Source organism: Aedes albopictus, chromosome 3 (assembly GCF_035046485.1).
Source record: "Aedes albopictus strain Foshan chromosome 3, AalbF5, whole genome shotgun sequence".
NCBI classification, from domain to species: Eukaryota; Metazoa; Arthropoda; class Insecta; order Diptera; family Culicidae; genus Aedes; species Aedes albopictus.
This window is the reverse complement of record NC_085138.1, coordinates 165688386-165703249: the sequence shown is the minus strand read 5'-3', so window position 1 is coordinate 165703249 and position 14864 is coordinate 165688386. Positions and strand designations below refer to the sequence as shown.

The following is a 14864-nucleotide window of genomic DNA, read 5'->3' as shown; positions in this document are numbered from 1 at the left end:
TCTGATCATCACTTTCCTGTGTTTCGCCTGTCGTTCTTCCGATTGAAGTTGTGCTTCAGGAAACCCTGGGAAGTCTTGTTCTTCCTCGATAGATACACGTCGACGTTTCTGGTTATTTCTCACCGGCATAATCACCTTAGAGCGTCGATTCGGATGATACATCTTTTTTAGCTGACTTCTGTGTGCCGTCAAAACGTGGGTTCCTAACGCAATCTGAAAGACATTATTAGATACCCTTTTTACTAATTTTGCTTCTAACCATTTGGGAAAGTCAATAAGTTTACTATTTTTATAGTACAGTTTATCCCCTGTCACCAACTCATCAAGTCCGTCTAAAACAGTAGCTTTTTTTTCGACTATTTCCTTCCTTACTGGTGCTTTTTCCAAATTTTGTTTGTATGTATTCTCTGGATGTATTAAATCCAAAAGCATCTTTGGTTTATAACATAGGACCCTTTCCGAAGGAAATTTTCCTTCTGATCCGCTACAACTATTCCTATAATTAATTAGGAACAAATCCAACTTTTCTTCAATTGTCAGTGATTTTGTATGACTGTCGAGTAAAAACTTTTTCAAAACGTCCTTTACAACTCTCACCATCCTTTCAGCTTGTCCATTGGAAGCCGGGTTATAGGGTGGACTTTTAAGTACTTTGATGTTGTGTTTCTCTAAAAAGGCCACAAACTCTTGAGAGTTAAAGGGTGGACCACCGTCGGTTACAACAACATCGGGCAGTCCATATCGAGCGAAAAATGAAGCGAACTTTCTATTAACTATTTTTGCGGTTGTACCGTATCGTAGCAGTTCTACTTCTAGCCACTTAGAGTAGCTGTCAATAATTAGCAAAAAGGTTTTATTTTCTAGGTGAAAAAAATCAGCATGTATCCTGCTAAACGGACGAGTGGTAGGTATCCATGACTCCTTAGATTTTTGTTTAGGTATAATTCCCATTTGGGCGCAAGTTGAACAGCATTTGACAAATGCCTCAATGTCGTTATTCATACTAGGCCAGTAAACGGTTCGCCTGGCCAACTGTTTCATCTTTACGACTCCTCCGTGATTGATATGCAGTAGTCTGCAAATGTCGTGCTTAAGTTTTTCAGGTATGACCACTCTGTTCTGCAATAACAGTACTTCTCCAACTACTTCCAACTTTTCTCTTTGAGCAAAAAAATTACTAAAAAGCTTCGGTACGGATTTTGGCCAGTCCGTTTTAACAAATTTAGCAATTTCTGCCAAAATGTCATCATCTTTGGTTGCTTTAGATATGGTATTGAAGTCTAATGGTAAATCATTGGAAAAATTCAAACTGTTGATGTTTTCATAATTGAACTTGCTCGGAACTTTTTGGTCTAAGGGAAACCTACTACAAAAATCCGCATTACCCATTCTGGTACCTGGTCGATATTCTATCTCAAAATTGTAAATAGATAATTCTATTATGTAACGCTGCAACCTTGTTACACATATCGACTGCTTACCCTCTTTGCCAAATATTCCTATTAAGGGCTTGTGGTCCGTGAAAACCTTAAAGTTTTGACCAAAAAGGAATTTATGGAACTTTTTAATAACACAAACTAACGCCAAAGCCTCAAGATGCAATATCGGGTATTTCTTCTGTGCAGGGTTGAGGGAGAAGGAAGTGAAGCATATTGGCCTTTCTTTACCATCCACAACTTGTGCTAACACTCCTCCTAATCCATATGATGAGGCATCAGTTATGACTACTATTGGCTTACTAGGGTCATAATATTCAAGAATGTCTGCATTAAGTAAACTTTGTTTACTTAAATCAAATGCTTTATCACATTGATCGGTCCATTCAAAACGAATATTTTTCTTGAGAAGGCCATACAAACACCCCAAATTAGAAGCCATGTTCGGTACGAATTTATTATAATAGTTAATCAAGCCTAAATAAGCCTTTAGCTCTGTAACGTTTTTTGGGGTTTTTGCGTTAGCTATCGTCAAAAGTTTCTCTGGAGATGGTCGCAATCCGTCACTTGATAAAATATGTCCTAAATATTGTAATGAGTCGACAAAAAATTTACATTTCTTTAGATTTACGCTAACGTTAGCTTCCATAAGACGATCTAATACTAACGTCAGTTTATTTAAACAGTCTTCAAATGATTTTCCTGCTATTAAAACGTCATCAAGGTAGCAGCAAACACCCTCAATCCCACCAAGAATTTGGTCCATTATCTGTTGGAACAATGCCGCACTCGAGGAAGCACCTTGGGGCAAGCGATTGTAGGTATACAGACCTTTTACAGTGTTAATAACCATATATTTCCTGCTTCGCTTAGAAAGCTTCAGCTGCGTGTAAGCACCAGCTAAGTCCAAAGAACAGAACACTTTACATCCTGCTAAAGTAGCGAAGATATCTTGAGCGAGTGGCAAAGGATAAACATTTGGAATCAAGATCTTATTTAGAGAAACCTTACAATCAATTACCATTCTGATCTCGTTGTCCTTTTTCAAAACAGCAATTACGGGCGAAGCCCATTCGCTCGCTTTTACCGGGGTTATAACGCCTTGTTCTTCCAACATATCCAGGTGTTCAAGAAACTTGTCCTTAATTTTGTAGGGCACTTGATACGCACGTTTGAATATTGGTTGATCGGGTTTAACTGTCAGTTCAGCCTCATACCCTACAATGGGATCTGAAAAATCCTTATCAAATATTTTTGAATATTTTGTTTTTATCATACCTAAGGCTTGTTGCTCTTTGGTCGTCTGTTCAATGTTGTTAATGAATAGTTTTTTCCAATTTGGATAGAAAGCCTCCATCCAGTCCCTTCCAAGCAGCGGAATAAAATCCCTCTCACTTTTCAACACTATCATTGTGCTTTTGATTTCAAGGTCGTTAATGCACACTCTTACAGAAATCTGTCCCACTACTGAAAGCTTAGCACCATCTACCACAACTAACTTCTTTGTACAAGTCAAAATAGGAATGTGTTTAAAATATTTTCTGTAGAGGTTCTCACTCAACACTGCTACAGCTGAGCCAGTGTCGATTTCCATAGTGAGTTTAATGTTTTCAATTACTACCTCCACTAAACATGGTTCAGTAATGCTATTCACGCACGAAATTTGCATGCAACTGATATCTGACTCCGCACTAGAATCACGTAGCTTCAAACGATCGAATTTGCTGACTTGCTGTGATTCTACAACCTGTACCTCATCAACAAACTTTACAGCGCTTCTATTTTGCAATATGTAACAATTCCGCCTTATATGTCCCCTACGCTTGCAATAGTTACAAACTGCGTTACTGTGCGTATTGCGATCATATCTGTCGCGGCTATTATCACGCTCCCGACTGCTATTCTGCCTGGTAAATCCATTATTCCTACCCTGTCCGCGATCAAAACTCCTGCTTCTTGAACGATATCGGCCTGAATATCCAGCTTGCTGTTGGTTGTAATCATCGTCTTTCTTTCTGCCTAACCGATATTTAACAGACATAACACCTGCACCAGGGTTAGTACTTTCAACTTCTTTGAAACGCTGGCCCGCTAGTTCACTGCTTATTATTAACTTTTCAACCTCCTTCAGTTCGATATCATCCTCCGAAAGCAATTTTTTTTGTAAGTCCTTATCCTTCAACCCAAAAATCAATCTGTCTCTTATCGCCTCATTTTTGAACTCTTTAAAATTGCAATTTTCTGCCAATAAATTGATTGCCAACACAAAATTTTCTGTAGACTCATTTAGTCCCTGGAACCTATTTGCAAATTTATAACGGTACATTAATGCAGGTTCCGTTTTGTCAAAGCGAGCTTTAAGTTTTTTAACAATATCCTCATAAGATAGGGTGCTCACGTCTTGCTTAGGAAAGAGTAACTTGATTTCATCGAATAACTCGTCACCACCTAAGGACATGAACCAGGATGATTTTTCTTCATCTTTCACCTTGTTAATACGACAGAGAATCTCAAATCGCTCAACGTAGTTGGTAAAGGATCGGCCAGGTTGGTAGTGATCGATGGAACCAATGAGCCCAGAATTCGACATTTTAATATTTTATTCCTATAACGGAAAAGAAAAGGTCTTTCTTACTTACAGGAATTCAGCTACAATCCTTCGCTCACCGTACTATCTCACTAGGTATGCTGCTGCGCGAGTTGAAAATCCTCACTGCTCACTGCTCATGCAACGTTGAACTTCTCGCTCTCTCGCTGTCGTCATGCACTCTCAACCACCTGCTCACTCTCCGCTTCCAGCAACTAGCCTGATCAGCTCATGCAATGCTTGATCCCAGTACGCTACTGCCACGGGCTGCCGATCGTCTGTCTGCGCTTGACTCGATGAACTCACTCTCTGGAGATCTTGCTCGATCCCGATGTCCTCTTCCACGTAACGCACTCTTTACGTTCTTCCTAGTTATCACAGAGATTCTCGAACCGAGGCTGGCTAACCACTCGTTTGGTATCTTCGGAACTCACGATCCTAATTATCACACACGCTGACCTCACTTGCTACTGAAGGTAATTGAATATTCTATTGAGTATTGATGTCGCCGTAGACCAATGGCGTACCGATGAAAAAAAGAGGCTGTGAAGAAAATTTAACAAAATGGTGTAACTATCGCGCCACTTAGTGATTTGAATGAGGTTCACAATACCAAATAGGCAAATATTAGCAATTTGTTAATTTGTTAGGTACTATTAATTCGCCCAACAGCACTCTAGTCTTTTCTGCGAAATGACTACGAGTTTCTGTCTGCGTTACCGAGTTTCTTCTAGCAAACAACTTCCAAAGACAACTCTTATGAATACTTACGTTTACTCACTCTAGAAATTAATTCCTGTCTGAGCTCGTTTACCTCGTCGCCAGTTGATAAATCTGCATATACTGCTCAAAGTGGACTTCAACCTACAAGGCGGACACTACACTTCTGCGGAGGAAACTTCCTTACTTCAAACACTTCTTTCACGTTATATTAAAACCACTTGGAATTAGCTTGACTGTCTCGACTCACTGATGGACTTCGACTGACTTACTTTTATTTCATACTCGATGAGCGAACCGCTCTCTTCATCATTTTATCGAACGCACATATTCATTTGAGTGCCTAAATCTAAATCGTTTAACGGATACATAACAGGCAGCACACAGCCTCCGGACTTATCACCTCTTTCTTTTCCTGATGACACGTTTCGTCTACGTGCAAAATTTGTACATTTTCCAGTTTCTGAAAAGACAAATCTTTATGAAACTCAATCTTTTAACATCAGTTTACTGATATTTAATACGTTTTGCTGACGCCAATCCTGCACAATCTTCCAAATATGATCGAACCTCCACTCGACGTCCGCTCGAGACAATGCCTCTACAAACTGCGTTTTTGTGCAGTTTATGAGTTCCACTGTCCCTACACCACAATCTGCGCGAAATATATAATTTTAATTATCAAATTAAACTAATATAAATATAATAGCTTACCTCTGAAAGTACTCAGAACGGATTCGGGAAACGGCAAATCTATCGTCAAGTTGTTGTCGGTAGCCATATTGCTTTTTTGTGGCACGCTTCGATTTTTTCACAAAGCTGTGATGCACAAAAATCATAAGAACGTTTATGAAATACAAACAACCCAATATTGAAAATGATATCATATATTATGAATCTCATTCGAATCGTGTGAAATTCATAAAAGTTTTATGAAACCATCAAAAAAAAAAAAAAATCATTTCATAAGATGTGGGCTATGGAAATCTTAAGATTTTTTTGCCTCAGTGTAGTTTTCCCAAGCCGAAATATCCCAACAAAAGCCGAAAAGAGATGAAAAAATCCGCAATAACCCGCAAAAAATTTTGCGGGTTTTAGCGGCTTTTTTTTGTCTTTTTTCGGCTTTTTTGGGGATTTCTCGGCTTGGCAAAACTAGTGTCACCCCCCTGAAAATGAGCATGTTTTGCAAATTTACTTGAAAATTTTAAATATTTTTTTTTAGCATGATTCGTACAATTTTTCAATATTTCGATTTTTTACATGAAAGTTCACACAATTATCTTAAAGCCACCCATACATCACTTTGTTGTAGGTCGTGCCATTTTTGAGTTACACTGATTTAAAAAAAATCGGTCAGAAAACTTAAGCCCTTTTCAAATATTAGTCTAGATAAATTTTGTGAAATCAAAGTATGCAAAGTTGCTTTGAAATACATAGTCTTCATACCCACAAAGTTTCATTGGATTCTGAGAGGGTGCTGTCAACCCCGATGACGAGTTGGCGTCATACACTCTAAAAAAAAACTATGTTACACGAAACCGAAAATGTTCAAAGTGTCATAACTTTTTTGTACATTTTTTTACCATTATGAAATTTTTACAGATGATAGCTAATAAAATAAACTTTATTCTCACAAAAAATCACGAAGGTAAAAAAATAACTTTTTGAGATATTTAGTTTTTAGTAACGAAATTCACTTTTTTTAGGAGAAAAACAAAATTAATTTTTCAATGTGTATTTTTCTGAGAGCCGCCATTTATTATTCTACAACTTTGCTGAAGACACCTTTCCGATCAAACAAGCCGTTTTCGTGATATATTTTTTTATTTGCATGTGTTCCATTTTTTCATAGGCCCTATTAAAATGTTAGTCGTGACTCGATAAAAAGTTATTGTATGAAAAAATGGTTATTCGTATTAATTAGAACACCTGTGCAAAATCGTAGGAAAATCAAAAATGCAAAATTAAAAAAATTGCATATTTTTCGTGTTGCTTCGTGGAATGCCTCATATGTCCTGTTAAATCAGGACATATGGTTAGTCTAGACCAAATACCATGCAATTTCCTTCAGAACCTGCATACCGTGTATGTTCTACCTATAAATATTTGACTAATGCACTAAGGGTATTCAGGTGGCCAAAAACCGAAAATCGACTTTATTTAATTTAAGATTTAGGTTCGTTAGTCGAAAGTAGACCACTTGGACCAATAAACTCCAGAATATTAGTTTGATAATTATTATACTTATCGAGATATTGACAGCAGAATCAGACCATTGCAGTTTTTGGTAAAATGAATGAAATGTTCAACTTTGCATATCTTCGGCTTAAATGAAAAATGTTGAACTTTTAAAGAAGTTTCTTAAAGGTTGTTTATTAACCTTTCCAATGATATATCAGACGAAGAAAAACTTATTGTGAAACTATTAAATGATGCTACATTAAAATAATCAATTTTTTCCCATACAAACCGTTCCATACATATGCTTCTTTCCTCGTAAATCTGGTTTGTGGACCATTGTGCATTGTGTAAACAAATCACAGTGGACTTTCCATTTTGGTAAGCATGTTGGTTCCCATGGAGAGGCATGTTTGCCAGAAAAACATCACGGACCGGGCGTGATGCTTGACAAAGCCTTCAAATCATTTCAGAAGAAAGAGGTCAATTTGATAGGTCTGATCTTCATACGATGCATTATCCATTTACGGAATAAACTTGACAGTATAATTCCACCAAGATTTGGGAATAGCAAGGCTGCAAACAAGTGGTTTGATCAAAACATTTTGGGGCTCGAGGCATGACACGTGAGATTGCCATTTCAATTTTACTGAAAGTACAGTCTGTTTATACACAGTCCCGCAAAGAGTGAAACCAAATCTATCTATCTAATACCACGGACAGACATGTGATACGAGTGTGATTCCTGTACAACGGTACGCAGTGTCAAGAAAATTCTAACAAGACTGACTTGAACTGAGAGAATTTGCTAAATGGTACTCATTTCAAGCGCAATGGTATTTACAGTGATTCTTGTATCACATGTGTGTCATAAGTATAACTGTCAAATCGGCAACCTATCGAGCACGCCAGCAAAAGTATGAAAACAAAGTCTGGCGAAGAAGGAGAACAACAGTCAAAAGAAGTCTTCTTTGCATGTCTCTATATAAATAGTCTCTGATTAAAAGTAACAAATATCGGGTCAAACGCAAAATGCGGAACCATATAGGTGTTAATTAAAGCATTACTACATCTACATAGAAATTCCCCTACGAAAGTAAGGTTCTTGATCCAAGCAGTGTTGGTAAAAACTCAAATTCTCAAATCTCATGGTTGAGTTGTTTCACGCGCGAGTTGACTCATGATTTCACTCATTTCTTTATTTCTTAGTGTTCTTAATGTTTACATCGAAGTTTTTAGGATTGTATGATAGAACAAAAGCAAATCTAGCGTACAACAACATTGAATGCCGTTCAAATTGATTTGGATTCGTTTTACAAGCGAACGAGATTTCGGCGCTTGACTCGTGAGTGCGAGATTTTGCATGAAATTCTCGCGCGTGAGAAAACGATTCAGAATCGCGTGCGAGTTTGCTCACGAGGGAGCGGTTCATGAGTGTGCTTTGAGTGTGAGTTTACCAACACTGGATCCAAGAGCTTGTCACCTCCCTTAAGAAAGGTCGCATGAGACAGGGACAAAACGGTTGGAAGGACTAGCAGGGATATTGGTCTCCTATATATCAATACTGCTAACCAACAACTAGGTTCGAATCAGTGGAACCGAATGAAGTATTACTCGAGTCATACCATGGATAAATTAAAAGTGTACATTTCACATATTTAATGGTTAATATGGTTTTATTGCTTACATATTAGTTTTGGTACTTATTCCTAGTGATGAGTGAGCGTCAGTGTGTGCATCCCTCGCACCTGCCCGGACAGATAGGGATTAACCTCCGGCGAGATGCCGGTATCTCCATCGCTGGCCCGCCATTCACAGAGGCGTGGATTCTTCCATACACTGTGCCACAATATAGATTTCACCACCATGGTTTGGTCGAATAGAAAAACCGATCTCAAAATTCCCTATGATCTACTCCATCTTCCTGGCTCGGGATGAACTTAAACTGTCCATCATGTGGCTATTCAGAGCTAGGGGAAAAGTGCACAATGAAACCATTTCACTCGGTTAATTTATTATAGGAAACCCAGGGACCCCATGCGAGCCACATCACTTTAGAACCACTTTGCACTTTCTAACTGTACGCACTACTTCCAGGCAATCAACTTGTCGATGCGGTATACCGTCTAACCTGCTTTACTGTTAACTGAGTACTGATCTGCTTGTTTCGTTCTGATATTTATTGGTAGGGTCAGTGCCATGATTTTGCTCAGTTCTCCTACAGGAGTATGATAATGATGAGAAAGTGCTGATCAGATCGAGTAATGGGATGCTGCGAGATTCTCTCACCATTTGGGTAGGGTTTCTGATAACGATTTTATGGATTTCGTTCTGAGCAAGACTTCGTTTTTCTTGATGGTGTATGAACACAACGATGATACCTACCAGTGTGCTCACCATCTGTATCTTGTTTCATTTGTAATGATTTGGATAGAAGATCACTCGATCAGAAGATAATGGCATGGACAATCGATAGTTTTGCAAAATAGATAATGTGTTCTGTTGTATGTGTTGTAAGTGTAGTGGTTTACAGATGGTATGGGGATCTATACCCAGGGATGGCAAAAATACTTTTTTCTCTTTTCCGTTCATCGATACTGGCAGTAAAATAAAAACAAAACAACGGCAGCACCAATACCATCAGACGCCGCGCCGACGGCAGTCAAGCAGACGCTTGATGGTTTTCGCTTCCCCACGAAAATATTTATGAGCAGTCGTGCTGAGGTAGGTGATTGCGAAAAATGTCAAATATTTTCAACTGCTAATAACTCACTTGTTTTAATAAATAATTTAAATCGATTTGCACGAATAGAGCACACTCCTAGCTTTGTGATGCATGTAAAGAAGTTTGTCTAGAAGTGGTTTGAAACGCAGAAAAATGCGAAAACGGGAGAGACAGAAATTGTTGTAGCCGTTGTGCTCGAGTACTGGCGCTCTCGCGCTTGGAAACCGTTTCGAGGAAGGAGGCTGCAGGAAAAACAATGTTATGACATTTATTTTTCGAACAGTTTGAGTTTGGCTGGGCCTATGATGTTCGTGTGGAAAAATGTGAAATGTACAGCCGGTTACCGTTTTTTCCAGTACATTTCTCATCCCTGTCTATACCTACTTCCACTTTATATGGTAGACCATGGGGAGTTACATAGAAACTCACGCGAGCCTAATAGTAAGTAGGTATGCAGGTTACAAGCTGTTCTTTTATGCTGAAGATTGATCTGAGCTGTCATAACCATAGCCACTACCCGAACTAGGCAAGATCAAACTCTTACAATCACAACACAAAAAAAAGAACAGCGATAAAAACTAATTCGGTATCGATTGAAGAACGCCAGAGACGAAGATACACAGATGACACTGTGAAGAACGCATAATGCGAGGAACCGTATAGGTTATAATTAAAGCTAATAAACAACATACTAATAATCCCACCCTATTGAGACTCGCAGTTGAGGCTTAAGAAGGATAGCAGATTATCTCGGAGAAACACAAGGTCAACTGCACCATTGCTCCGGTTAGCGCAGTAAGGGCAGAATACTGTGGAGGACGCCCTAGTACTCCACAGGCTCCGTTAAGCGGTTAGGATTTTATTAGACCCCCCTAACCATTCATTCCTAGGCACGGTAAGCATATAGCCGCATCACACCATGAATTAGGGGTCACTCTGTTTAATGAACTCTTACTACCGGAACAGGCAGTTTGTAGTGTTATTCTTAGCCAATTGTGACAACCGCTACCGACACTACACAGCTGTCTAGGCTGATCGAGAAAAGAAGTTGATATTGATGATCAACTTCATACGGACCCGAACAGCCGGGAAAGCATTCCGTTTTCAGTATAGTTGTTCATCAAGCTAAGAGCTATTTGGCAGGATAGTAGGCGGTCGAGTACGGTGGTGCAAGAGGTAATACTTTTACACCGTCTTTGACTCCCTGAAGACAAATTTTGTCACCTAACAATATTGCTTCTTTTGCTTCGTTTTCCTTCCGGATATGTCTCCGGGAATTTCTACAGGAATTCTTCCGGGAATTTTTCCAGCAGTTCTTCCGGAATTTTTCCAAGAATTCCTCTGGGAATTCCTCAATGGCTTCCTCCAGGAATTTCTTCAGGAAATCCTCCGGGAATTCCTCTAGTTCCTCTGTTTTGCGAGTGGGGGCAGTGTACCGTGAGGTCGTCATTCATCGCTCATTTAACGGCATTTTCGTAAAGTATATAGCATTAAAAATCGACGTTTGCGAATATTACACTTTGATTTACGTTAACAACTCAACAATTATGTTGTTATTATAGAAAAAATATAAAACGATTGTAAAATATGTTTACAGCCGAAAAAATAAAAATTCAAATGTGTTATCTCTTGGCTCCTATTACCGCTCATGCATCCATTCACCGCTCACTGGATTATTTTTTCATGGAATCACAGAAACTATTCATCAACAAGAGAAGAATGCGAACCGATACCAATGGCGACGACCAAAGCGACGAAAAGGGACTTACGATTGGAAGCTCGGTACGTGGAACTGCAGATCTCTCAACTTCATCGGGAGCACCCGCATACTTGCCGATATACTGAAGGACCGCGGGTTCGGAATCGTAGCGCTGCAGGAGGTGTGTTGATCGGTTGGTGGCCGATCGACGAAAGAATGTGCAGGTTGAGGATCAAGGGCCGATTCTTCAACATTAGCATAATAAACGTGCACAGCCGGAAGCACTGATGATGACAAAGACGCTTTTTACGCGCAGCTCGAACGCGAGTACGACCGCTGCCCAAACCACGACGTCAAGATCATCATAGGGGATCTAAACGCTCAGGTAGGCCAGGAGGAGGAATTCAGACCGACGATTGGAAAGTACAGCGCCCACCAGCTGACGAACGAAAATGGCCTACGCCTCATCGATTTCGCCGCCTCCAAGAACATGGCCATTCGTAGCACCTTCTTCCAGCACAGCCTCCCGTATCGTTACACCTGGAGATCACAACAAACGGAATCGCAAATCGACCACTTTCTGATTAATGGACGGCACTTCTCCGACATTATCGACGTCAGGACCTATCGTGGCGCTAATATCGACTCCGATCACTACCTGGTGATGGTTAAACTGCGTCCAAAACTCTCCGTTATTAACAACGTACATTACCGGCGGCCGCCCCAGTACGATCTAGAGCGACTGAAGCAACCGGATGTCGCCACCGCATACGCGCAGAATCTCGAGGCAGCGTTGTCGGACGAGGGTGTGCTCGATGTGGCCCCTCTAGAGGACTGCTGGAGTACAATCAAAGCAGCCATCAACAACGCAGCTGAGAGCACTATCGGGTACGTAGAACGGAGTCGACGAAACGATTGGTTCGACGAGGAATGCAGAGCGGTTCTGGAGGAGAAGGATGCAGCGCGGGCGGTAATGCTGCAGCATGGAACCCGACAGAATGTGGAGCGATACAGACAGAAGCGGAAGCAGCAGACCCGTCTCTTCCAGGAGAAAAAGCGCCGCCTGGAAGAAGCGGAGTGCGAGGAAATGGAACTGCTGTGCCGTTCACAGGAAACACGCAAGTTCTACCAGAAGCTCAACGCATCCCGCAAAGGCTACGTGCCGCAATCCGAAATATGCAGGGATAAGGAAGGGAGCCTCCTGACGGACAAACGTGAGGTGATCGAAAGGTGGAAGCAGCACTTCGACGAGCACCTGAATGGCGAAGAGAATGTAGGCACGGAGGACCAAGGCAGCGGAGGAAATGACTATGTTGGTGCAGCAGAGGACGGAAACGAACCAACTCCCACGCTGAGGGAAGTTAAGGATGCCATCCACCAGCTCAAAAACAACAAAGCGGCTGGTAAGGACGGTATCGCAGCAGAACTCATCAAGATGGTCGGGAAAGAATTCACCGACATCTATTGCCTGAAGCAGTTGTATTGCTCTCTGGTGCGCTCAACTTTAGAGTATTGTTCGCCGGTATGGAATCCTTAATACTGCAACGGAGTGGATAGAATTGAAGCTGTACAACGAAGGTTCATCCGTTTCGCTCTCCGACGCCTTCCATGGAGAGACCCGTTTCGTCTACCCAGTTACGAGAGTCGTTGTCAACTCATCCATTTGGACAGTTTAGCGATTCGTCGGAATGTGGCCCGAGCTCTGTTCATCTCTGATGTGTTAACATCAAGGATCGATTGCCCGGTTTTGCTGACCAATATCCAACTGCATGTGCAAAGTAGAGCTCTACGAAATCACCGGTTTTTGGAAATTCCTGTCCGTCGCACGAACTATGCCGCTTACGGATCCCTTGGTGGCCTTCTTAGACTTTTCAATAGGGTTGCTGACGGTTTCGACTTTCACCTGTCAAGGGCAGTACTTAGGAATAATTTTAAATTGATTTTATGTAGATCCAATATCATTAGGGCATAAGTTAGCCTGTTGATAGTAAAAACAAATAAACAAATAAACAAAGATGGGCCCGGAAAAGTTGGCCACCTGTCTGCACCAGTTAGTAGTCAAGATCTCGGAAACCGAACAGCTACCGGAGGAGTGGAAGGAAGGGATAATCTGTCCCATCCACAAGAAAGGCGACAAGTTAATGTGTGAGAACTTTCGAGCGATCACCGTTTTGAATGCCGCCTACAAAGTGCCAGATCATCTTCCGTCGTCTTTCACCTAAAGTAAATGAGTTCGTGGGAAGTTACCAAGCCGGTTTCATCGACGGCCGGTCGACAACGGACCAGATCTTCACCGTACGGCAAATCCTCCAGAAATGCCGTGAATACCAGGTCCCAACGCATCACCTGTTCATCGACTTCAAAGCGGCATACGACAGTATCGACCGCACAGAGCTATGGAAAATTATGGACGAGAACAGCTTTCCCGGGAAGCTGACTAGACTGATAAGAGCAACGATGGACGGTGTGCAGAACAGCGTAAGGATTTCGGGTGAGCTATCCAGTTCATTTGAATCTCGACGGGGACTACGACAAGGTGATGGACTTTCCTGCCTACTATTCAACATCGCGCTGGAAGGTGTTATGCGACGAGCCGGGCTCAACAGCCGGGGTACGATCTTCACGAAATCCAGCCAATTTGTCTGTTTTGCGGATGACATGGATATTATTGCCAGAACATTTGGAACGGTGGCAGAACAGTACACCCGCCTGAAACGTGAAGCAGCAAAGGTCGGACTGGTGGTGAATGCGGCTAAGACAAAGTACATGCTGGTAGGTGGGACTGAGCGAGACAGGACAAGCCTTGGCAGCAATGTTACGATAGACGGGGATACTTTCGAGGTGGTAGAAGAATTCGTCTACCTCGGTTCCTTGCTAACGGGTGACAATATCGTGAGCCGTGAAATACGAAGGCGCATCATCAGTGGAAGTCGTGCCTACTATGGGCTCCAGAGGAAACTGTGGTCAAAAAAGATTCACCCCCGCACCAAATGTACCATGTACAAGACGTTAATAAGACCGGTGGTTCTCTACGGACACGAGACATGGACGATGCTCGAGGAGGACCTGCAAGCACTCGGAGTTTTCGAGCGACGGGTGCTAAGGACGATCTTCGGCGGCGTGCAGGAGAACGGTGTGTGGCGGAGAAGGGTGAACCACGAGCTCGCTGCACTTTACGGCGAACACAGTATCCAGAAAGTGGCCAATGCCGGAAGGATTCGATGGGCAGGGCATGTTGCAAGAATGCCGGACAACAACCCTACAAAGCTGGTGTTTGCTAACCATCCGGTTGGTACAAGAAGGCGTGGAGCGCAGAGAGCACGATGGGCGGACCAGGTGGAGCGTGATCTGGCGAGTGTTGGGCGTGACCGACGTTGGAGAGCTGCAGCTGCAAATCGAGTATTATGGCGGCAAATTGTTGATTCAGTATTATCATGAATTTGATGTGAACTAAATAAATGAAAATGAAATGAATTCATTTATGAAAACAAAATAACTTTTATTTGCCAAAGTATTGAT

At 41.6% G+C, this 14864-nt stretch overlaps 2 protein-coding genes across 3 annotated transcripts in view; one reads left to right on the top strand and one right to left on the bottom strand.

Annotated features, from left to right (window-relative positions):
• The window catches only part of LOC109402775 (DDB1- and CUL4-associated factor 12 homolog), a 35701-nt gene that overhangs the window by 10967 nt on the left and 9870 nt on the right, over nt 1-14864 (top strand). The window lies entirely within an intron of this gene.
• On the bottom strand, nt 5102-5714 carry LOC134284283 (uncharacterized). Its single transcript, XM_062843035.1, has 3 exons — nt 5458-5714; nt 5268-5398; nt 5102-5206 (listed from the first exon to the last, which is right to left on the bottom strand). Exons 1-3 carry the CDS (start codon nt 5522-5524, stop codon nt 5102-5104), a joined length of 303 nt encoding a protein of 100 aa, XP_062699019.1. The 5' UTR covers nt 5525-5714.